This window comes from Trichechus manatus, unplaced genomic scaffold (genome assembly GCF_000243295.1).
Source record: "Trichechus manatus latirostris isolate Lorelei unplaced genomic scaffold, TriManLat1.0 scaffold00015, whole genome shotgun sequence".
In the NCBI taxonomy this organism is placed as follows: domain Eukaryota; kingdom Metazoa; phylum Chordata; class Mammalia; order Sirenia; family Trichechidae; genus Trichechus; species Trichechus manatus.
This window is the reverse complement of record NW_004443951.1, coordinates 24,243,329-24,267,885: the sequence shown is the minus strand read 5'-3', so window position 1 is coordinate 24,267,885 and position 24,557 is coordinate 24,243,329. Positions and strand designations below refer to the sequence as shown.

The window sequence follows — 24,557 nt, the reverse complement described above, 5'->3', positions numbered from 1 at the left end:
CTTGGTATCACCTTGCCTTCGTCTCCATTAGAAGGCTCTATACCTATACTGTTTATTCTCTCTTTTATTGTTCTGATGATGTTGTCATTTGCAGATTAACCCCTCTGGTTCCCTGTTGTAAATCTTTTGGTTTTGAATAGTCCTTAAGAGTTCATTTCCTAGGTTGATATCTGGCTGGTGCAATCTGGTGTCCTAGATTCAGGTTCTTGTCTGATGTTGTTTGTTCTCAAACTGAAGGACTCCCTGTAATAATTTTTGTAAGTTTGTTTTGGTTTTTATATATTACTTTAATTTCTGTTTATCTGGAAATGTCTTAATTTCACCATCATATTTGAATGAGAGTTTTGCAGGATATATTATTCTTGGTTGGCAGTTTTTTCTTTCAAGGTTTTATATATGTCATCCCATTGCCTTCTTGCCTGCATGGTTTCTGCTGAGTAAAAAGGGCTTAGTCTTATTGTTTCCCTTCTGTATGTGACTTTTTGTTTTTCCTCAAGCTGCTCTCAGGATTCTTTCTTTGTCTTTGGTTTTAGCGAGTGTGATTATAATATGCCTTGGTGATTTTCTTTTGAGGTCTATCCTATATGAGGTTTGTTGAGCTTCTTGGTTGGTCATCTTTTCATCTTTCATGATATTAGGAAAGTTTTCTGTCAGCAAGTCTTCAATGATCCTCTCTGCGTTTTCCATTTTCTCAGCCTGTTCTGGAACTCTGATCACTCGAAAATTTTTGCTTTTGATTGTATCCCACATAATTCTCAGGGTTTCTTCATTTTTCTTTGTTCTTTTGTCTGATTTTTTTCCTCAAACAAAGTTGTATCCAAGTGTTTGTCTTCAATTTTGCTAATCCTGTCTTCCATTGTTTCAAACTTGTTCCTCAGCCCTTCTTTGACACTGTCCATTTCTGAAATCTTGTTGTGTATCTTTTGGATTTCTAATTGTTGTTTTTGTATGATTTCTAGTTGTGAATATATTTTGGCATTTTGTTCCTGTATTACCTTCCTGAATTCTTCAATTTTTTGACTTATTTTCCATGAATTTGTCTGCCTTTTCCATGAATTTGTCTGTTTTTTCCTCATTTTTGTCTGATTTTTGCTTCAACTCTTGGATAGCTCTGAATATTAGAGATTTGAATTCCCTATCAGGTTGTTCTAGTGCCTTTTGTTCTACCAGAAAGTCATCTGGTGTTTTATTTTGGATGCCTACTGGAACCATCCTTTTTTTAAAAATATGTTTTGATATTGCCTGCTGCCTTCGGGACATTCAGTAGTTATTTTCTGCATTTATTTATTGTAGATTTGTTTGATTTTTTATTTGGTTATGTCTGAACAGGTGGGCTGTGGGTTCTTTGTTGTTTGCTCATCTGTGGACACGAAATTTTTCACCTCCTTGTCCAACGGACAGGGCCAGTCACTCAGCTATGGTGTAGCAAGGCAGGTCCAGCTGAAGAGGAGGGGCTGGAATGGGTTATTTGTGCCATGTACTTGGGCCGACAAGATGAGCCAGTTGTCAGCACAGGGAAGGTTCCAGTAGGTCGTGCCTGTGCTGCTCTGGAGTGTAATGTTCAGCACATGGTGCAGATAAGCAGGAGGTGGAGGGGGGGAGAGGATGTAATGTGTGGAGCTAGGTTGGGTATGGAAAAGAAGAGAGAGAGGAGAAACAGGAGCAAAAAAAATGCTGAGGGAGCTTGCCATTGGAGTGGAGAGACAAGAAACTGAGAAATGGAGAAAAACAAAAAGGAAAAAAATAAATTAATTTATTTAAAAAAAGAAAAAAATGTCTCCAGGGATCTCACTGGCATGACTGCACAGACTGGGGAGCAGCTCCCTAGCCGCCAGGCTGCTTAGCAGTGCTTCACAGCCTGTCAAGAAGAAGCAAGGATGGCACACAGAGTCAGGTGTTAAAGAGAAAGGAGGGGGAGGAGGTAAGAGGCAGGGAAGAAACCAAAAGCGGCTGAAAAAAGCAATACCAGCAACAAAGACATTGCACTGAAGAAGCCAGTTGGTGTGGATGGGGTGAATTCATGCAGCATGGAACTGGTGCCTCCTGTGCCGCGGTCACAGCTCACTGGGGAGCGGTGGATCAGCTTTCTGGGAAGGTGGGAATCCATCTGCTGGGAAGCAGCAAATTGGCCTGCAGGAAGCTGGGAGTCCACTTGCTGGGAAGCAGTGGACTGGCCAGCCGGGAAGCAGTGAAAGTTGAGCAGGGGGAGGCAGAGTAGGGAGTGGGAAAGTGTGTTTTGCTGGTTACTGGGTGTTCTGTCTCCTGCTGGGAGCTCCGTGAATCAGCTTTCCCATACCTCATGTCCTCTGATCTCTGGCAGGAGTCCAAGATGGTGGATCTGTGCTGCATTAGCTGATGGGGACCTCTGCTCGTACCTCTCCTTGCTCTCTGTTCTCTGTCAGTTTCTTATACTATTTGGTGCTTGGTTATCTCTTCATTTGATGCTTAGGGTTCTAGGATTGACATTTGTCTCTGTTTTAGTCTTTTGGGTCTTTGCTGTGGAGGCATGGCATGGTGCTTTTGTCTATAGCGCCATGTTCCCATGAGAGTCTAAAATTTTCTTTAAAAATACTAATTTTTTTCCATTTATTTAGGAGTTTGCTTACTTAATCTTTCTTCAGGGACTCCTATTATACCTAAATTGGTTTGTCTTTGCCTGTCTTATATATATGTCAATTTCTTTCTCATCCTTTTTACCTCTTTTTGTTAGGACAAAATTAAATTAAAAAAACCCATGGCCTTTATTACAGTTTTTTAAAATCTATTTTCCCTTGGCGAGATACTTTCATCTTTTTTTTTGGTCAGCTCTCATTTCACTTCTTCCTGCTGTGTCCATTTATATTGTGAGTTTTTGAACTTCTGAATTGTATTGTACTTATTCTGTGATTGCTTATTTAACTCATGTTAAGAGTGTTTTAAAAGTATTCCTCTGCTTTATTTTTTGAGGAAGTGTTTTCATTAACTAAAAAGTTTTCCTACTCATTTTCTGTTTTATTCTTATAGAAACTTTGTAGATATGTTCCATGCCATTTTTTTCTTTTTTTTTTTGTCCATGATGAAATAAGTAGGATTTTCTTAGACCAGCAATAATAGGCAGTTCTATTGGGGTGAGGGATGTAGTGGTTTATGTTGCTTATTTAAGTTCAGGGGCATCCTCTTCTGTTGGCATATGTCGATCTTATGGGGACAGTGTAGCTTGTCTCACAGGCATTGTAGTTTGGGACTGCCCCCTATCTTCATGCCAAGTTTATGAAAGCCTGTCCTGGCATGATGTTTGGAAGTCTTTCCACACTCTAAGGGGTGTCCAGAAATTGTCTGTTAGTCTTTATAAATTGTTTGTATGCTTGAGTGAATTCTGAATTTAGATTTAATATTTGTTACCTTGCTCCCCCAATCCAACAGGAGCCCGTGTTTTATAACAGTCTAATTCCTGAACTTGAATTCCAGCCAAACCACCTGAGATCCTGATGGGAGGGCTGGGCCCACCCAGCTGGTTCCCTGTGGTCAGGAGATAAACACCAGAAGTTATGTCCCAGACAAGGCGCCTTTATGAAAACTTGGAAAAGTGGTCTAACTCATGTTATTGGGGGTGACCAGAGGGACAATGGGAGCCAAGATACAATGCAAAAGTGTAGTGGCATTCAAAAAAACTGAAGGTAATATGGATGAAATTTCCACATAAAAGGAGGCACTCCTAACATATGTAGTTAGAGAAAGGTAGTTCTCGCCCATTTTTTCTTTTCCTCCTCACCTCTCCTTTAGTGGCTGTCTTACCTGGATGATCCTCCTTGATTCAGCCTTTCTCTACTATAGATTCCCTGCTGTCTCGTCCACCTGCCCTTTAGACTGTGATCCTTAGATCCTGACCTTAGTTCAGGCCAAATCCCTCCACCCTTCTGAAGGGGAACAGCTCCTTTGTCCTGATGATTCTCCCCAGGTTTCTGTCCTGAGCTGGTCTGGTCTCCACTATCATCTGTGTTGGGAGTGCCCAACATGTGTCAGCAGTAAGACAATGCAGTTGAAGAAAAGTATTTCCACATTTCCACTCTTGACTTTTAGCTCAAAATATATCTTTCCCTCCCTCCCCCCACCCCGGAAACACTTGCCCTTGGCCATGAAAGAGTCCATAAAAATGTAAGAAAACCAGTGCAAAAATTTGTATTTTATTTGAATTCAAAAAATTTAAAATTGCTTTCAAATTCCAGGAAGTACCATAATGCAGGACCCCAGGGGGAAGCCTCATATACAGAGACAGATAAATTATATACTGCAGACAAGCCAAGAAGGTGTGTAGATTACATATTTACAGCACTTGATGTTTTCTGAAAACCATATTTATACACTTTATTACATTTACAAAAAAGGCTTCCACTACCTTTTACCTACAATAATGAAAAAAAATTTACACTTTTTTCTTTCTTTTTTGGTACTGTACAAACTTTGTATAATAAAAATATATCTCTGTACAAAAGATTTTTTTATTTTTACTTTTTTTTCCTCACGGGATGGCGGTGGGTATATGGCATGAATGGTAGATGAAGGGCCTAGACTGCCCTGCTCCCTTCCTAGCCTCTGGAGGTGGAGAGAAAATGCCAGAGGTGGGAAAGGGTGATGTACAGCTGAGTGCTGGGTGCCCCACCAGCATGTGCTCCTTGGGCATCTCATGGGACTTCACAAGGAGACACAGGGGACGGCAAAGGTGGGGCTGGAGGAGGAGTCCACTGGTTGGTCTGAGAGGAGTATAACAAGGGGAGAGTTAGCAGCCAAAGAGCTTTCTGATTTGTTTCCAGGGAAAGACAAAGATTAGAGTGTAATTGTGTGTGGCTGGATTGGTGCTCTCCTGCCCAGCCCAGAGATACTGTGACCCAGAGGGGGTGTGGGCAAGGGTGGGCTTCTGCCGTCACCAGTCCCTGTTGTACCTACTGGAAATTAAGTTTAGCCAAGCTCAGCATTAGTCAGATCTTTCAGTGGTTCCAAACCCAGAATCTGTATAAGAACCAGGCGTCCCTGCTACTCTACTCCCACACATTTGTATTTGTTATTTCAATATGTGACATGAACATCTGAGGCCAGCATGTCACATGTGCACAGGGTGCTTAAGCCCACAGGGACCTTCCCGAGGACAGAGAAAGAGATGTTCCAGTGGCTCTAAATGCCATACTTTAACATCTAAGCTCATTAGCTTCGCAACAGTACTTTTCCGGAGTTCATCAATGACCCAAGCACAAAATAAATTAAACCCACTTGCAAGGAGCTGGAGAGAGTGTGACTTTCACTCGTGCCATTCTTTTGATTCAGCAGCTCCCAGGTCCTTTATCTGCTGTGGTCATGGGCTGCTGGGAACCAAGGGGCCAGCATCAGCTCCTGAAGACCTGGAGTACTGGGTCCTTGCCCTGATGCTGCCTAAGAGGAGAGATCTGAACTCAGACAGGCCACACAGTCCCCTGCCTGGCCCACCAGACCTGGCTGCAGAGATTCACCTACTCTTCCCTTGTCTTTGGTGCCCCTTCTAGACCTGGTTTCTGGCAGCTGGTATAGTTGACTTTGGAGTCAGATGGACCTGGGTTTGCATCCTGACTCCACACTTACTAGCTGTGTGACCTAAGTTTCTTCACCTTTCTGGGCTTGTTTTCTCATCTATAAAATGAAAATAATAATTCCTACCTTTGGGGTTGTTGTCAGGTCTTGATATATATATATATATATATATATATATATATATACCTAAAGTGTCAGGCACAGAGAACAAACTCCATACACAGTAGCCATTATTTGCTGGATACTGGCTGGGGCAGGCTTTCTCTCCTGTCCCTTTCTGCACCTTCTGGCTGCCACCAGACTTTGCATCCCTGTCTGGGCCATAGACTTGTTTTCTCTTCTCTTTGCCAGTTCCCAGCCAGACTTGACCATGGGTTCATGGCCAGATTCTGCCCTACCCTCTCGACTCATCCTTCTTCAATGCTCCCCAGGCCCCAGAATGCAGAATGACTTTTTAACTCACTGAGTTTGGAATGAAATAAAATTATGTTTGAAAAATAAAGAAATTGATTTCCAAACTATTTCTTAAGTTTTGTTTCTGCCCTTGGGGTCATCCTTGCTGTCATTTTGTAGATGGGACTGTCCATCTGCAGACAGCTGGTTTCTGCATACTGATCAACGTGGGATACATCACACTAATACATTCATTGCGTCCTCACACTTGGGACAAGGAAAGCGTGTTGGTTCCTCTTCTCTGTGTTTGTGGGGAGCAGGGCGTGGGCAGCTTTCACACACATTTCTCTTTTTTAGGCTTCTACAGTCTCTTCTCAAGGACTCAAATGGAGAAGTGTGTTTGTGCGTGTACAGGCCCCCCACCCCACAGATGCACACACATCCACAAGTTGCTTTGCTATTATAAATCCATGAACTTCCTTCCTCTGTTTGCAGCCCCTCTTTCTTTACTTCCCAAGTCAGAGCATGTTGGGGTCCTCTCCAGGGTGGCGGGTGCAGACGGTGGCAGGGCAAGAGCCCAAGTCCCAGTAGTAGCAGACACAGGTGGAGAGACAGACAAAGATGGGCACTGGGCACTGTGCTCATGGGAGCTTGCTTCCTGCCCCCTGGAGAACTGGGAACAAACAGGTTACAGCAGAGTTTGTAAAATCCTTCCTTAGAAGCAAGGATGGTGACACTACGTCTCACATACTTTGGACATGTTATCAGGAGGGATCAGTCCCTGGAGAAGGACATCATGCTTGGTAAAGTAGAGGGACATCGAAAAAGAGGAAGACCCTCAACGAGATGGATTGACATGGTGGCTGCAACAATGGGCTCAAGCGTAACAATGATTTTGAGGACAGCGCAGGACCAGGCAGTGTTTCGTTCTGTTGTACACAGGGTCTCTGAGTCTGAGCTGACTCGACGGCAGCTAACAACAACAAAGTGGGTGGAGGGTGGGGAAGGGCAGAAGAGGACAAGACAAAGCAAACCAAAGAAGGAACAAAAGGGAAAGAATTAAAGAAAACTAGACGCCTTGAACCTTATCTTTGCTTTTTAATCTTCCCATACTGGGGACTGGCACAGTGTGCACTTGTGAGTCTCCATGTGTGTTTGTGTCTGTCCCTTGGTGCAGGTAGAGAACACACACAGCAGAACATAATGTATTTTTCTAGTGTGGTTCTTTGCCCTTGCAGGGCCTATTTATTCATTTGGCACAGTAGGCAGTGTCTAGAGCCCATGACACTTTTAGGGACCTATGAAAATGTTTTAATTTTAGTTTCTTTTAAAGTCAGAAGAAAAACATGAATAATAATGCATATATAATAATGCATCCAGCCTGGATTGTATTCATCGTTATACCAACACAGTTGTAAAGTCTAATTTTTAATATCTTTTTTTAATGGAGGAAGAGGTCCACGAAAGTCTTATGTGGCATTGCCCCCTTGCCCACTTACTCACTGACCCCACAAGCCTCCATGATGCCCCTGTGTGGGGAGATGTTGGTTTTAATTTCAGTTGTTCTCATTAGGCATTATTTGAATTTATCACCTAAGCATTCATTTTGAACATATGTGTGCCTGTTCAGGGGGTTCTTTACATGTCCTCTCCCTGGATCAAGCACTGCTTTCTCTGTGCTCCAGCTCTGGGCAGGTGGAGTGGTCAGAGGGATCCTGCTGGATGACTGGGGCTGGGCAGCCTGTTGAGGGGTCCTCGCTTGTGGTGAGGGTGAAACACTGAGGGCTGCCAAGTCTGGGAGTCACCAAGCCTCAGACGACCCAGAGGTGAGCGCACAGTGCATCCTGGGCACTGGGACCCAGCAGAGCCTGAGGTGTGGAGTTGGGCCAGGTGATGGGGCATTCTTGTTTCTTTCTTATACTGTCCAATAATTCATGCAGTGACTTGAAGTTCGGATTCATTACTGATCACCTTTAAGGCCTGATTTATGTCATTCTGATAAAAGTCATCAGAGGTTTTTTTTGTTTTTGGCTCTCTATTTGTAAGAGATGGAGGCCCTGGGTAGTGCAGTTAAGCGCTTGACTACTAGCTGAAAGGTTGGCGGTTCAAGCCCACCCAGAGGCACCTTGGAAGGCGCCTGGTGATCTGCTTCCAAAAGATCACAGTCTTGAAAACCCTATGAAGCAGTTCTACTGTCCACACATAGGGTCGCCATGAGTTGGAATCGACTCAACGGCAACTAACAACAACAACAATTTGTAAGAGTTACAAGTAGGAAAAAGTAAAGATTGAGTATAAAGACGAAACCTCAGGAATAATTTTGTCATGTTAAAATGATCCCACTGAAATAATTTCTTCCCTTTCTTTAAATACTTGTTTTGGATAGATATAAAATGATGAGGGAAAAACTCTTTCAATAAATTTTTTGTATTCAATAGTAGTTGTCTGTATATATTCTGAAAATATTTTTTATCTCTTTATGTATAAATTATCCTACTACTTAAAATTTTAAGCTTAGACTTTGTTGTTGTTGTTAGTTGCCATCGAGTCAGCTCTGACTCATGGTGACCCCAAGTACAACAGAATGAAACGCTGCATGATCCTGTGCCATCTTCATGATCATTGGTATGCTTGAGTCCGTAGATGTAAAGAATAGAAATTATCTAGAGGAAAAACAATGGACCCAAAAGAGGAGGGAAGAATTGAAGGGAGCAGAGCAAAGTGTTGAAAAGCACAGGCTTGTGAGTCCTGGGAGCAGCACTTACTGGCTGCACGATTTTGGACAAGCTCCTCCTCACACTGAAGTTGTAAACATTCTCCTAGAGTTGTTGTGAAGACGAAATGAAGTAACGTATGTCACTTCTGAACTGGGCACGGTCAATGCTTGGTTGATGGAGACTTTTATAATTGCTTTTGTTACTCTTCTAACTCTCTTGGCATTTAGCGTCCCCATCATTTCCATTAGCCCAACCCTCTCACAAGTTCACTCACACCAGCCTGTTCCCTCATGAAGCTCCATATGTCTGGCCTGAAATGCATGTCACGTTCACAGCCATCTATGTGGGAGGGGAGAGCTGTAACTTGCTTTGTGGTGTGATTGATGGCTCATTTGACTGATTTCCCTTGCCCCACTGAAATCCTCCCTCTCTGCGTGCTGTGAATTTGTCCCTAGAGTCCTCAAGCCCTGGCTGGGGCTCTCTAAGATGGGAGGAGGTATCTGAGAGAGGGCAGCTGCCTGACCCCAACAAATGAAGTTTGGGGAGAAGGCATAGTTCTCTGAGTGGGGGTGCAGTTAGGACATCCTGTTGGGGCAACTCCCACAGGTTCCCAGCTCCTAAAGGAAGACGGTATCTTGCAATGCTTCCTCATCGCTGGAGGACGCAGAGAGGAAGAGGTGCATGTGTGTGGGCCTACATGTGTCTAGAAGTGCCAGAGTGTGTACCTGTGAGTCTCCATGTGTGTTTGTGTCTTGGCCTTGGCCCATGTGGTGGCGGGGCTGCTCCCCTCATGACCCAATGGCAGGGATTGTCCAGCTATCTATCTATTATGCTCTACTTGGATATTTTACCAAGCCCAGTGGTTGAGAGTACAGTATCTGGACTCTACTACTTACTAGCTGTGTGATCTTGGGCAAGTTAATTCATTTTTATGCACCAAGTTTTCTCATCTGTAATGGAGATAATGGGCAGTGATGGTTCAGTGACAGAATTCTCACCTTCCATTTGGGAGGCCTAGGTTTGATTCCTGGTCAAGGCACCTGATGCGAAGCCACCACCTGTCTGTCAGTGGAGGCTTCTGTGTTGCTATGATGCTGGACAGGTTTCAGCAGAGACTAAGATAAACTAGGAAGAAAGTCCTGGCAATCTACTTCTGAAAATTAGCCAATGAAAACCTTATGGATCACAATGGTCCTACCCAAAATTGATCATAAAGAAGTGTTTCGTTCTGTTGTGGGTGGGGGGTCACCATGAGTTGGGGCCAACTCAACGGCAGCTAACAATAACAAAGAACAATGGGGATAATAATAGCAACTACCTCACAGGTGTTGTAGAGATTTGATGTTGTAGAGGCAGGTTCACAGGGAAGTGCTTAGAACAGTGTCTGGCACATAGCATGGGCTTAACAAATGTCAGCTACTTTTTATATTTTCCTCAAGTGCCTAGCCCAGGGCTTGGCGTACAGCTGTGCTCCTTGCACAGTTCCTGTCCTGGTGAATGTGTGACTCTGGATGCTGGAGCCTCTGGGCATCTATGGGTGCACCTCTGTGTCTGTCATGGGGTGTTTGTGTTGGGGACGGTCTGCCTCCCACACCATCTCACCGGCTGGCAGCGGCGGGGCTCTCGGTGATGGTGGCGGTGGCAGCCAGGCCTGTGGCTATACAGCTGTACATACTGTGCTGACTGTGAACTCTGCCTCAGTGGCCATGACGTCTGTGGGCTGGATGTTGCGGTCATACATTGGGTTCTCAAACGTGGCCCGGACATTTGTGTTCTCGTGGCCAGCATAGCCATTGAATGGAACTTTGGGTCGTCTCCTGGGAAAAAGAGAGTGACTGAGATGTAAAAAGACAGACACACAGAAAGGGAGACAGGGAGGGGGTGAGATAGGTTACTTCTTCCTTCTGGAAGGTTACAGCCCTCCTGAGCCAAGAAGGCTCTTGGTGGTTTGGGGTCGGGACAGGGCCTAGTACCCGTCTGTGACCCCCTCTCCCCACACCCCCAGCCCCTGGGCTCCTTCCCTCCCTGTACCTGTGCTTGTAGAGATAGAGCACAAAGCCTGCGATGATGAGGGCGATGAAAGGCACCAGGATTGCAGCGGCCACCGAGCTGCTGTTGGAAGCAAAGTGGCGGCCGATGGACTCAGGGTCTGACTCCAGCAGCCTGAGGTCTGTAAAGTCCCAAACCACAAAACTAAAGTCAAAGAGACACAGTCTGAGGCTATGGTCCCTGTCAACCACTCTGCCCCACCACATCCTATTGAGAAGTGTGGCTGTGGCCTGGGATTTAACCTGCTCCACTCAGCTGGGAGGGCCCTGGGGCCCAGAGCCTACCCTCTCCTGCCCTGCCCGCCTCAGACATTCCCCTGGAGGAAGGACCCCCTATGCTCATGCCTTGTGCTGGTCAGACTGTATCCAGAGGATTATGCTCAGTCCTGGGGAAGGGAATCTGAGGAAGAACCTGAACCCACATCTCAGAATAGAATCTTAAAAGGGTGGAGCCCTTTAGAAGTTTCTGAACTTTTTTTGGCTAGAGAAGAATTTTATTAGAAGAAGCCTTATGAGGAAGCCAAAATATAAAAAAGATGAAAGTGGAACTGCTCTGGTTGGAGTGGGAGGGGGGCCTTGAAGCGTCTTCCTGAGTCTTTCCTCCCCTGCCCGTCTCCCCTACCCTGACTGGGCAGGCTCAGAACACAGACATGGCTTTCCATGTTAAGGAGTCCCTGGGTGGAGCACAGTTCTACTCTGACACATGGGATCGCCATAAGTCAGAGTTGCCTTGACGGCAACTGGTGGGGGCCCCTGTGAAGTGCTCCACCTAACTGAGGGAGCTGAAGCCCCGAGAGGGGGACAGGCCTGCCTCAGGAGACAATGAGCCAGGAGGGCAGCCAGAACAAGACCCCAACTTTCTGAAGTCTTTCCAGTTTGTTAGGCTGTGGGAGCTAAAGGAACGGTCTTCAAATATTTGAGGGGCTTCTGTATGGTAAGAAGCACTAGTGGCTTAACAGCTTGGCTGCTAACCGAGAGGTCAGCAGTTCAAATCTACCAGCCGCTCCTTGGAAACCCTGTGGGGCAGTTCTACTTTGTCCTATAGGGTCGCTATGAGTCAGAATCAACTCTACAGCAAGGGGGTTATTGTATGGAAGACAGAGTGGTCTTTTTCTATGCAGCTCAGAGGGGCCAGAGCTAAGAACAAATCTGGGGGAGAGGCAGTGTGGAGTGGGATCGACAAGGAGGCAGATTCCTGCTTAATACGGGGGAAGCTTTCTGAAGGCCACAGCTGTGAGAAAATGCAATGGATTGCCTTGGCTGATGGGCCCCTGGGGACTGGAGGCGTCAGTGGCTGGGATGTAGACCTGGCTCTGGTGCACCATGACTGCCTCTTGTCTCCTTCCACTGCTTCTGAGAAACCAGGGACCCCTCCTGCCATTAGAGTCTGAGGCTTGGCACCCAGGGGCTCTGGGTCAAGGCCAATCTCTGAGGTAAGGATGCTTGACATTGATAGCCCAAAGGATGCAGGGAAAGATGCCAAGGAAGAAGATGGGAGGGAAGACTCTATGAGTCTCAGTTTCCTCATCTATAAAATGGGGACAACAAGGCCAACCTTCTAGGACTGTGCTGAGGAGGAAATGACACAGGTGAAGGCAGCCCTGAGACCCCCCTAAGATTGATCACTTAAGGGCGTCTTTGTATCTTGAAGCAGAGGTGATGCCCGAGGGCTGGCCAGGTAGTGTGGCAGGGGACTATACCTGGGACCCAATGGCCCTTTAAGTTGAGGGCCCTCAACTCAAGGGCTGATCCATGAAACTGTTCAGCAAACGTTGAGGGTATGTGTTTATATGCTTGTTTTTGGAGACAGAATCCATAGCTTTTGTTAGAATTTCAAAGGCGTTCCCTACCCAAAAAAGGTTAAGAACCCCTGTCTTAGCTGGTTGAACCTCACCAATCCTCTCCCTCCCTGGCCCCAACACACACAGTTTCTCCCAACACCCACGAGCTCACACTTCCAAGTGACAAGTGAGGCTAGTTACCAAGTCTTTGAAAGCCGAACTGCCCAAAGTCTTGGCCTTTGACAGACCCTTGGTAGATGAAGGTGCCTCCGGAGGACTCTGAGGAGACCTGTGATGGTGGGAGCAGAAAGTAAGATGGGAAGCATGTTAGAAGGAGCCAGAACTCCTGCAGCCCAGGCCAGGGACACACTCACAGGTACACGCTGTCAGATGTGCTGGTGTCACCCACCCACCCACAGCATGAAACACAGACACTGTCGTTCTTCCTACACCCAGGCAGGAGGGAATGGATGTGCTAGGCGGTGGGGCAGGGGCACCAACTCCTTGTATTAGGTAGCGAGAAATTTTCTTTTCCTACTTGTCAAGTCACTTAGTCTGTCTGTGCCTCACTTTCTCATTTGTAAACTGGGAATAGTAACAGTACCTATGCCATGGGACTGCTATGAGGATTAAGTGGGTTAATATAGATAAAGCACTTAGAACACTTTAGAGGCCCTAGATATGTGCTAAGTATTATTACTGTGGTGGAAACAGACTTTTAGAGCAGTGTGGAGCAATCAGAACCATGATTAAAATATACCTAGTGAGTTTAATGTACTTTGTGAATTCATCACAGTTCCAATAGCTATTAATTTTTTTTTTTTGGCAGGGGCTAGTTGCGGGCATAACCCCTCCCTGCTGCCACAGTGCCTCCTTGATGCTCATGTGACAGACCTGGAACTCAAACATGTAGCCTGTGGGCTCCTCAGTTAGGGGTGTGTGTTCATGATGCTTCTGCTATTGGTGCACTTTCCAACTCAAGGGTGCTCCATCCCCAGGGTGGGGCTCTCCATCTATGGGGCTCCAGGCTGAATGCCCCACCTATCTCCCCTGCCACATGCCCTGGGTGACCCATAGCAATGGCCCTGATGGTGGGCTGTCATCTTGGGCAGTTGTTCCAGCTGCTTCTGGCCCTCCCTAGCTCCATTCCTGTCTTGCTCCTGGCCTGTACTCCTAGCTCCCTCCCCCGACTTTGACCCTTTTCCTCTTACATCTGGTGCCCAGCATGGTAGAGTCTGCTGTTCCTGCAGAGCTTTTGGACTGCTACTACTACTATGACGAGTACTTAGATACCCAAGACACCTTTGGATATACCAAGAATGCCTGTATCAGCCCCTGGGGAAACCATCTGATTCTCCTTACATATTTATAAAGCAAAGTCACTAAAGCCACTGACCTCATGCCAGTCCTCCACCAACTATTACTGTTCATTAAGATGCACCCTGACTCCCTTCTGCTACTCCTGGCTCACCATGACTTTCCTTTCATCCCCACCCCTTCTCTTCTAGCCCCAACAATCCAAGTCAGGGATGCCGAGAAGGTGGTAGGTAAAATCCTGCGTTTTCAATGGGCACTATACTCAATGCCACTGTCTGTGAATATGAAGGTATGGGCAGAGGAGCATCACTGGGGACCTGGTTTCCAGCTCAAGAATGGCTTAGAATGTAGTAAGTCTTGCCCACAAGGGAGTGAAAGAAAGGCCAATTCTTTTCCCAATATCCTAGTCTCTTAAGTTATATTAAATCACCTATAATCTGCATCCTCAAATGTGAGCAGATGTTCGAGGTAGTCACTTAGGACTCCCCACTGACTCCCAGTTCCCACTCAACCTTACTTTCAGCTTGCTTGAATTCACTCTTGTACCCCTGACCCCCAATGCCTTGCTTCTGCTCTAATTTCAGAACTTACTCCATCTCTCTCAGATGCAGTGATCCTCGGGACTCTGAGTCTCCTGGACTTTTTATCTTTTCCTTTGCCCACACCATTAAGATAAGAACTCTCGCTCCCATCCTGGCCCCGTAGAAAACCTCCTCCTAAGTTTTCCCCTTGATCCTGGGAGTTTCCACATCCTTCTCCCCACCTCTTCCCTGCTGGTGATCTCAGAATTGGGGATGAGGCAGGGCACGAGGAGGTCAAAGATGGAGTGAGATTTAACTGGACTTACATGCCCATCTAAAGCCCAGTGGTCATCTTTGAACTTATTCACGAAGATCTCCGCTGGTCCTGTGATCTGGTAGACCTGGAGTAGGAGATGGAAATCTTCTTTCTTGTAAGTTCCTGAGAAAAGAAAGTTCAGATGTAACTTGAAAAATCTGGGAAAATTTCAAAACCCATTTATGGGTATGTGGATGTGTGTGTTTGAGCGGAATTTCACGTGTAGCTATATGTGGCTGGATGTTGATATAAACATTCTCTGCACATCTATAAGTATGTAAGTATAGACGTGCCTGTGAGTTTGTGTAGGCTGAAGGTGAGTATATGCAAGAATGTGTGTTTGTGTTGATAAACAACTGGATTACTGTGTTGTGATTGTGGCCCTTCTTACACACATATGTGTGAGAAAAAAGAATATGATTTTGTGTGTTTTAATGTGTCAGTTAATGATGGGTGTGTTTACAATTCAGTGGGTGCAGGATTGTTTGAGGGCATGTCCATGGGAGTATATGAGTGTGTTTATGACTATTAATGTGTTAAAATAAATGAGCAATATGACTGTTCAGCTGCATCTGTGTGTGTGTGAAGAAGATATGAGTGGATGTAATTATATGTGGGATTGTGTATTAGTGTGCTCATTCATCTATCCATCTATTTAATGAACATTTGTGTTCTAAGATGTTTAGTTTTTCTGATTATAGAAATCTGAAAATTCAGGAAATTTTGGAAAATGCAGCGATGCATGAAGAAAAAAAAAAATCACTCCTGCTCCCGCTATGAAGAAATAACTACTGTCAACATTTTTTTTCACTGTTGATATTTTGGTGTAAATATTTCCAATTTTATTTATGAATATAATTTTTCCTTTAAAAACTGGAATCATATTTTAAATGCATTGTTGTTGTTGATAGGTGCCGCTGAGTTGTTTCTGACTCATAGCGACCCTATGTACAACAGAACAAAACATTGGCTCTGCATCATTCTCACAATTGTTTCTTGGCTTGAGCCCATTGTTACAGCCACTGTATCAATCCATCTCATTGAGGGTCTTCCTCTTTTTCACTGACCCTCTACTTTACTAAGCATGATGTCCTTCTCCAGGAACTGATCCCTCCTGATAACATGTCCAAAGTATGTGAGACATAGTCTCGCCATCCTCGCTTCTAAGAAGCATTCTGACTGTATTTCTTCCAAGACAGATTTGTTCATTCTTTCGGCAGTTCATGGTGTATTCAATATTCTTCGCCAACACCATAATTGAAAGGCATCAATTCTTTGGTCTTCCTTATTCATTGTCCAGGTTTTGCATGCAGATGAGGTGATTGAAAACACCATGTCTTGGGTTATATTGGGGCATTTGTCCCCAAATTTGCATAATATTTCATCCAACAGATAGACTCTAATTAATGTACCCACTTCTCTATTTTCAGACAATTTTCTATTTCTAATTTTTATGTAATACAAATAGCCCTCTAAAGTGGACATCCTTTATTCATAAATATTTGACCCCCTCCATAGTTATTTCTTAGGACAGAAATTCTTAGAAGTGTAATTAACGGTCTGCTCATTTTCAAGAATCTTGATAGAAACTGCCAAATTGTTTTCTAGAACCGTACTATTTTATATTCTACCAGCACTGTATGAGTGCCTTTGCTGAAATTGGACCAGCACTAAGGTTTGTTACCTTTAAAAAATCTTAGCTAGATGGGCAGAAGGATTTAAAAGAGGACGTTATCATCATGAGTACAGAGCAAATGGGATTTCCTGCCAAGCTCATACCATACATTCAAAGTGCTTTAAAAAGCATGTTTTATAAAATAATCCAAAACAGTGGCATGTTATTTGCATTGGCTTATGTATTATATTGGAATTTAAAAATAATTTGATCCATGAACAATTTTTCTGTACCCAAATTCCATTTTTTCACAACAAAAGAAAATTTAATCAAAGAGGATTACATGTCTGAGATTATGATCAGTAGTTTTAGAAATAGTAGTAATTGTATTTCCCGGACTATTTGAATTTTTCTACTTTGCTCTCTCATTTAACAGTATTATAAAAATTAAAAAAAAAACTTGTCATGCATAATAAAGTCATCTATCAAGTATATACTGGACATCCCGTCTTTATCTCAATTCTCAATAAATTTCTTCTGCAAACATGAAAAAAAATCTTAGCTAATAGGATGAGTAAAAAAATGATATTTTATGTTCATTATCATTGTTTTGATCACTGGTGAAAAATATTTTTTCTTTTGTTTATTGATTGTATTTTGGCTTCCAGGAATTCTCTGCCCCTATTTTTGGTTCAATTTTAGGGATTGTTGTCAGCTGCTGTTGAGTCAGCCTCCAACTCCTGGTGACCCCATGCACAATGAGATTGGACTATTGTGATCCATAGGGCTTTCATTGGCTTATTTTTAAAAATACACAGCCAGGTCTTTATTTGTAGTCTGTCTTAGTCTGTGTCTTAGTCATCTAGTGCTGCTATAACAGAAATACCACAAGTGTATGGCTTTAACAAAGAGAAATTTATTTCCTCACAGTAAAGTAGGCTAGAAGTCCAAATTCACGGCATCTGCTCCAGGGGAAGGCTTTCTCTATCAGCTCTGAAGGAATGTTCTTCTCATCAATCTTCCCCTGGAGTAGGATCTTCTCCACGCAGGGACCCCGGATCCAAAGGATGCTCTCTGCTCCTGGTGCTGCTTTCTTGGTGGTATGAGGTCCCCCTGTCTCTCTGCTCTCTTCCATCTTTTATATCCCAAAAGAAACCAGCTCAAGATACAATCCAATCCGGTAGATTGAGTCCTGCCTCATCAACACAACTGCCGCCAATCTCCCCTCATTAACATCATAGAGGCAGGATTTACAACACACAAGAAAATCACATCAGATGACAAAATGGTGGACAATCACACACTACCAGGAATTATGGCCCAGCCAAATTGATATACACATTTTTAGGGGACACAATTCAATCCATGACAGTCTGGAAGCTCCACTGAAACCTGTTCAGCATCATAGCAACATGCAAGCCTCCACTGACAGACGGGTGGTGGCTGCACACGAGGTACACTGGCTGGCAATCAAACCTGGGTCTCCCAAGTAGAAGGTGAGAATCCTATCACTAAACCACCAATGTCTTCAATTTTAGGGATATTGGTCTTTATTTATAAGAGTTCTTTATACATTCGCGTTATTAGCCCTTTGCCATCTAACAAGTTCCCTTTAATCTCTGGTGCTTTTATCACGTAAACAAAGACAAATAGACTTCTCTCCTCCTCCTGCCCACCAGACACATCTGAGCCTTGTGTACAGCACAATGCAATGACATTAGACTCATCCTTGCAAAGGGCGTGTGCCTGCTTCAACCTTACTTTTCACCAGGTGGCCTGTTCCTTACCAGCCAAGTGCAGCTCCACACCGCTGTGGTCAATCATGGTGGCATTGACTTTGCTGTTGACAACCTGGAAGCCAGTCACTCTGAGCATGGCTGGCTGCTTCTTCCCCTGGTACTCATAGGCCCCCTTCCACAGAGAATTCTTGGCAAAAACATCCCCAGGAACTAGAGGAATTGAGAAACAAAAGTGAGAGGGACTTTGTGTGTGCTGGTAGAAGGGAGGCCACCTGTTGCCCCATCCCGGCTGGCTCTCTGAGATTGTTTCTTTTTCCCCAGTGTCTAACACAAGGAGGGTGGTGGAGTTCTCTGGCTGTCTTGTGATCCTCTTGTGTCTCAGAGTGGATGGATGGAGGGAAGAAGGAGAGAGAAGATAGATAAGAGCAAAGGAGGAAATGAAAAAGAAAGGAAGAGAAAGGGGGAATTAACAGGAAAAGAGACAAGGAAAAAGAAGAAAGGGGGAAAAAGAGGGAAGGGAGTTAAAATATGGAGAAAGGGAAGAAGAGAGAGGAAAGAAAACTAACATGTCAGTATAGCGTGGTGTATAGGAACCTGGGCTCATGAAGTCAGGCAGATCTGGATTCTAATCTTGGCTCTGCCACTTATCAGTTGTTTGACCATGTGCAGGAGTCTCAGCTTCCTCACCTGTACAGGCCACACCTGTAGTTCTGTAAATGTGGGTACTCAGACCAATCTCATCAGGGTTATTGTAGGGGTTGAAAGATCTAATGTTGCAAATCATATGTCGTATGGTGTTGGGTACCCCGAAGCACCTAATGAATGATAGCTATTAAAATTGTTATTTATCCTTATAATAATTCTCTAAGGGAAGTATTATAATTTCTGTTTTACTGAAAAATAAACTGAAGCTCAAGAAGTGAAGCTCATTTGCCCAAGGATACAGCTAGTCAGTGACCAGAATAGAACCTGAACTGAGTTTATGACTCCAAATCTAGTCTTCTTTCCTGTACAACACAGATGCTAACGTGGTAAATAAAAGTAGAAGGTTCAAAAAAGGATGTGATAGTCTATGATGATTTTGCATTGTTCAGATCACACCTATAGTTTCGTGTCCAGTTCTGGACATCACACTTTGAAAGACATGAAAAAAACCAAACCAGCTGCCATGGAGTCAATTCTGACTCATGGCGATCCCATGTGTGTCAGAGTGGAACTGCGCTCCACAGGTTTTTCAAGGTTAATTTTTCGGAAGTAGATCTCTAGGCCTTTCTTCTGAGGCAACTCTAGGTGGAGTCAAACCTCCAATCTTTTGGTTAGCAGCTGAGCATTAACTGTCTGCACCACCCAGAGACTCCAAATACCTGTCTTAGAAATGAAAGCATTTCCAGGAGGCTCCCTGGGCAGGATTTGGGTCTATGTGTCTGTCTCAAGGCTAGGAGTTCCAGGCAGGGCCTGGCTCTGTATGACCATACATTGGCTGGTCCTATGCCAGGAGGGGTTGTGGTAATCAATGGCTCTAGAGCTTGAAGCTCAGGCTATGTTTCTGGAAGGCCCTAGCTCTTTCTTCTGGATGAGTTTTCTGCTTCTGTCAGGCTCACCTCCTGAAGTCAGGCTGGGGTTAGGAGGTGGATGAGGACATCTGTCTAGGTCTGTAGATAACTTTCATGGCCATCCATTGGGTATTCAGCAAACTATAGACATGTTGCTGGGTAACTGGGTGAAAGAAGTGACACAGGTTTCTTGAGCCAAAGATCTGGACTATACATACCTGACGCTTCAGTGAGCGGTGGCTCCCGGGCAGTGTTGATGGGTCTCCCACTGGGCCGGACCTCTGCTGGGGAAAGAGAACAGAAGAAAACAGGCTCAGCTCCTGGCCCAGACTCTGTTAGAAAAATAACGGCCACCTCTCTGACATTATATGGGTGAGTTCCTTAGATCTTGCTTTGGACTAATCCTCCTCGACCAGGATTCTCAACTCTTTTTGTGCCAAGGACCCCACTGACAGTCTAGTGATGCTGATGGACCCCTTTTCAGAATCATAAAATTCAAAGGATTATAAAGTAGATCAATTATATTAACTACAGTTATTGAAATATATAGCAAGGACTTAGGATATAGATGTGATTCTTTATTCTTCATAACAGCGGGTCTAGTAACCACCATAATCTTGAAGTAGTCAGGAACATAAACAATATTTCATGATATCTATAACAATTGTAATATAATGTGAAAATATCAGCAATTTCTATTGGTGAAAAAGTCACAGGCATTGCTAACACTACTATGGGTTGTTATCTACGTTCAAAATTAAAGAAAATTTCAGTAAGAGGTAAAGGAAAATAAGGATGATAATTCTCCCATCCTTGTGCATAGATTCCCCTGAATGCCCTTGATAAGAACCCAGTATTAAAAAGCCCTCTTCTTAGAATCCAACATCATAGTAAAAAAGTCAAACACCATGACCAAATGGAATTTATTCCAGGAATGCAACATTAGAAAATCAATCAATGTAATACAACGCATTAACAGAACAAAGGAGAAGAACAACATGATATCTCTGTTGAAGCAGAAAAAGGCATTTGATAAAATACAACACTCTTTTTTGATAAAAACCCTCAAGAAGATAAGAATAGAAGTAAAGTTCCTCAATATGATTAAGGGCATTTATGGAAAACCAACAGGCAATATTATACTTAATGGTGGAGAAAGACTGAGAGCTTTCCCGTTGAAATCAGGAATGAGACAAGGATGCCTCCCCTCACCACTCCTATTCAGTATTGTATTGCGAGTCAGCCAGAGCAATAAGACAAGAAAAAGAAATAAAAGGTATCCAAATCAGAAAAGAAGAAAACCCCAAAGAATCCACAAGAAAGCTTCTAGAGCTAATAAAGGAATTTTGCAAAGTTGCAGGGTGCAAGATCAACAAACAAAAATCAGTTGGGTTTCTATACACCAGCAATGAGATATCTGAAATGGAAATTAGGAAAACAATTCCATTTATAATAGCATCTAAGAGAATAAAGTACCTAGGAATAAATTTAACCAGGGATGTGAAAGACTTATACAATGAAAATTATAAAACACTGCTGAAAGAGATTAAAGAAAATCTAAGCAAATGGAAAGACGTTCCATGTCCATGAACTCGAACACTTAATATCATTAAGATGTTAATACTATCCAAAGTGACCTATAGATTTAATGCAATTATGTAACCTATAGGGTTGAACTGTTCCCCCTCCTGGAATGTAACCGACAGGGTTAAACTGTTCCTCCTCCCCCCATCACACCTGGGCCTCTGAGTTCCTGATAAGGCATTCTGTGTAACAGCCCAAGGTCGTCTTACTGCTTTTCTGCTCAAGGCCGCTTCACTACTTATCAACCCCCACCCCCATTTGGACATGAGCAATAAGCTGAAAAGCTGTCCTCAGATAAACTTCATGTGTTATACCCTCCAAAAAACATACGTCTCCAGCTGCCATATTACACCCCCCACTACACCCCCATACGTGTTAATTAGTTCCTGAGATGGCCCAACTATTCCCAAAAACTTCAAGAATTATGCATAAGTTCCCTATCCTGAACCCTATAACTGCCCCAGAACCCCCAACCTTGGGGAGCTTGATTTGAAACTTAGTCTCCAAGCTCCTTGCTTGACCGGCTTGCAATAAAGTCTACTGTCTCTTTCTCAAAGTCCTGGTGTCCCTCGTTGGGTTACAAATTCCTATCAAAATTCCAACAGCCTTCTTTACAGAAATGGAAAAAAACAATCTTTTCAAAGGGCTGGCTTTGGGGTTTGTGGGTTCTTTCTATTCTTTCTTGGTTTTACTAATTTCTGTTCTTATTTTACCCTCTTATTTATGTTCTCACTTTTGGAATTTTTAAGTTAACACTTAGCTTATGGTTTTTCCATTTTCTTTTCTGATATATTCACTTAAGACTGTAGATTTTCCTTTACAAACCACTTTGTGTGGGTCCCACAAGTTTTGATATATAGTGTTTTTGTTGCTGGTGAGTTCTAAATATTTTTAATTTCTTCTTTGGCTCATGAATTATTTAGAAGTTTTTCTGTTTCCTAATGCATGAATTTTATTCTTTTGTAAGCTATAACTTTACTATTCCTCACCCCCCACCCCCACCATATCACTGACCTGTGGCCAGAGAACATGGTCTGTATGATGTTAATTCTTTGGCTTGCTAATACTTTGCTCAGTAGAGTCGATTGCTTAGTGGAAGGAGGAGGGGCTTTCTTTCTTTTAATTAAAATTTTATTTATCAAACTAACATAATATTTTGTTAATGGACTGAACTGTGTCCCCCAAAAATGTCTGTCAACTTGGCTAGGCTCAATATTGCAGTATTGTGTGATTGTCCACGATTTTGTCATCTGATGTGATTTTCCTGTGTGTTGTAAATCCTGTCTCTATGATGTTGGTGAGGTGGGATTAGTGGCAGTTATGTTAATGAGGCAGGACTCAATCTACAAGATTAGATTGTGTTTTAAGTCAATCTCTTTTGAGATATAAAAGAGATAAGTGAACAGAGAAGCATGGGGGACCTCATACCACCAAGAAAGTAGTGCCAGGAGAAGGGCACATCCTTTGGACCCAGGGTCCCTGTGTTGAGAACCTCCTCAACTAGGGTAAGACTGATGACAAGGACCTCCCCCCAGAGCCGACAGAAAGAGAGAAAGCCTTCTCCTGGAACTGATGCCCTGACTGTGGACTTCTAGCCTACAAGCTATCCATTTGTGGTATTTCTCTTATAGTAGCACTAGATAACTAAGACACATAAATAATTTAAAAAGTCAAATAGAATCACAATGCTTATTAACAAAAAGTAGCCACTCCCTTGCTTCCCTCCCCAAGTTCCTGCACCTCAGGGCAATCACTTTTAATTCTTATAGCTATTTCTTCCAGAACTTACTATCAAATTTCCAAAAAACATGTTTTTTTCTGCGTATCTTGATTTTCAACTTTAGACATTATCTATTGACTTTTAACTAAGAGATTGTTGTTGTTAGCTGCCATTGAGTTGGCTCAGACACATGGTGACCTATGCACAATGGGAAATGTTGCTGATTGGACCATCGGCTGATTTTCAGAAGTAGGTCACCGGGCCTTTCTTCCTAGCCCATTTTAGTCTGGAAACTCTGCTGAAATCTGTTCAACATCATAGCAACATGCAAGCCTCCACTGACAGACAGCTGGTGGCTGTGCATGAGGTGCATTGACTGGGAATCAAACCGAGGTCTCCTGCATGGAAGGTAAGAATTTTACCCTTGAACTACCAATGCCCCCACTGCTAAGAGATATTAGGATTTATTGTTTTTTTTACATAACATCCTTCTCTCCATCTTTCTAATAGCATTACATAGCATTCTTTTGGCTAAATAAGTATTTATGCTTACATTATGATGACAATATAAATATGATTATTCATAGTTCAGCCCTGTAGTGTACTATATTACTTTTCTTGATCAAATTTTTTCCCTGCAGTTTGTAATTGCCTTTTTTCCTCCTTAAATTTATTCACCTGGTTTCCTTTGATCTTTCACTAATTCAGTCTCAATCTCTCTTTCAGGACTATAAACCTCCTCTCCTCTTCCTTGGCTTGTTCCCTTATTTGGGGATAGCACAACCTCTTGTAGCTTTTTCAAAATGGTGCATGAGAGATAAAATTATTAAGGCCTTGCCTCCTGAAGATATATTTATTTTATCCTCCCAATTGATTGATAGTCTGCTCTGTTCAGATTCCAGGTTGGAAATCATTTCCCTTCATAATTCTGAGGTTACCGCTCCATTGTCTTTTGGTTTCCAGTGTTGCTGCTGGAGTCTGATGCTTTATGATTCCCACATGTGGGGAGACTGCTACTTGTGCACTAAAGCCCATCCTTTCCTTCTTCTATAGTAACAGGGCTGCAGCTAGGCACATGGTTGCCAAGTGAGGGACTTTATTTTCCTGCCCCCTTGCAGCTAAGTATATCCATGTGACTAAGTTATAGCAGAAATTGTGAGTGCTACTCCCAGTCTTGGCCTTTAAGTCATTGTACATGTACTCCTCCATGCTCTTCCCTTTTCCTAGGAGGTATAACATGGATGTGCCTGTGATTTAGCTTCAACAGGGCAGACAAAGAAAAAACTATTGGGAATGGTGGAGAAATAAGATAAAAGGAATCCTGGTCCCTGGAGGCAGAGCAATTTGTCTTCCTGCCCTGCTGAGTATCTTTGGCAGCTTAGCTTTTTACTTTAACTATTTTACTACTATCTTTTGTATGTGAACAGTTTTTTTTTTTCCTTTTCTGAAAGCTTTTTGGATTGTCTCTATCAATAGTGTTAAAATTTCATACTGGTGTGATTCTGACGATTTTATTTATTTTTGTTTTTAATTTGTCTGGGAGATTATTTAGTGGTATTTTCAATACCAAAACTTGTATCTTTCATTTCTGGAAAGTTTTCTTATAATATTATTGCTTTGATATGCTCTTCCCCTATTAGTTGGATGTTTGTCTTAGTCATCTAGTGCTGCTATAACAGAAATACCACAAATTAACAAAGAGAAGTTTATTCTCT

At 43.3% G+C, this 24,557-nt stretch overlaps 1 protein-coding gene across 1 annotated transcript in view; it reads right to left on the bottom strand.

Moving 5' to 3' along the window:
• Positions 1-10,305: 10,305 nt before the first annotated feature.
• CSMD2 (CUB and Sushi multiple domains 2) overlaps positions 10,306-24,557 on the bottom strand; it is a 752,464-nt gene continuing 738,212 nt past the window's right edge. Inside the window, exons 67-72 of the mRNA XM_012554226.1 lie at positions 19,757-19,819; positions 18,034-18,195; positions 14,642-14,754; positions 12,679-12,766; positions 10,680-10,818; positions 10,306-10,465 (exon numbers count right to left, since the gene is read on the bottom strand). Of these exons, the coding sequence (XP_012409680.1) occupies positions 10,306-10,465; positions 10,680-10,818; positions 12,679-12,766; positions 14,642-14,754; positions 18,034-18,195; positions 19,757-19,819 (725 nt within the window). The remainder of the gene's footprint in view (positions 10,466-10,679; positions 10,819-12,678; positions 12,767-14,641; positions 14,755-18,033; positions 18,196-19,756; positions 19,820-24,557) is intronic.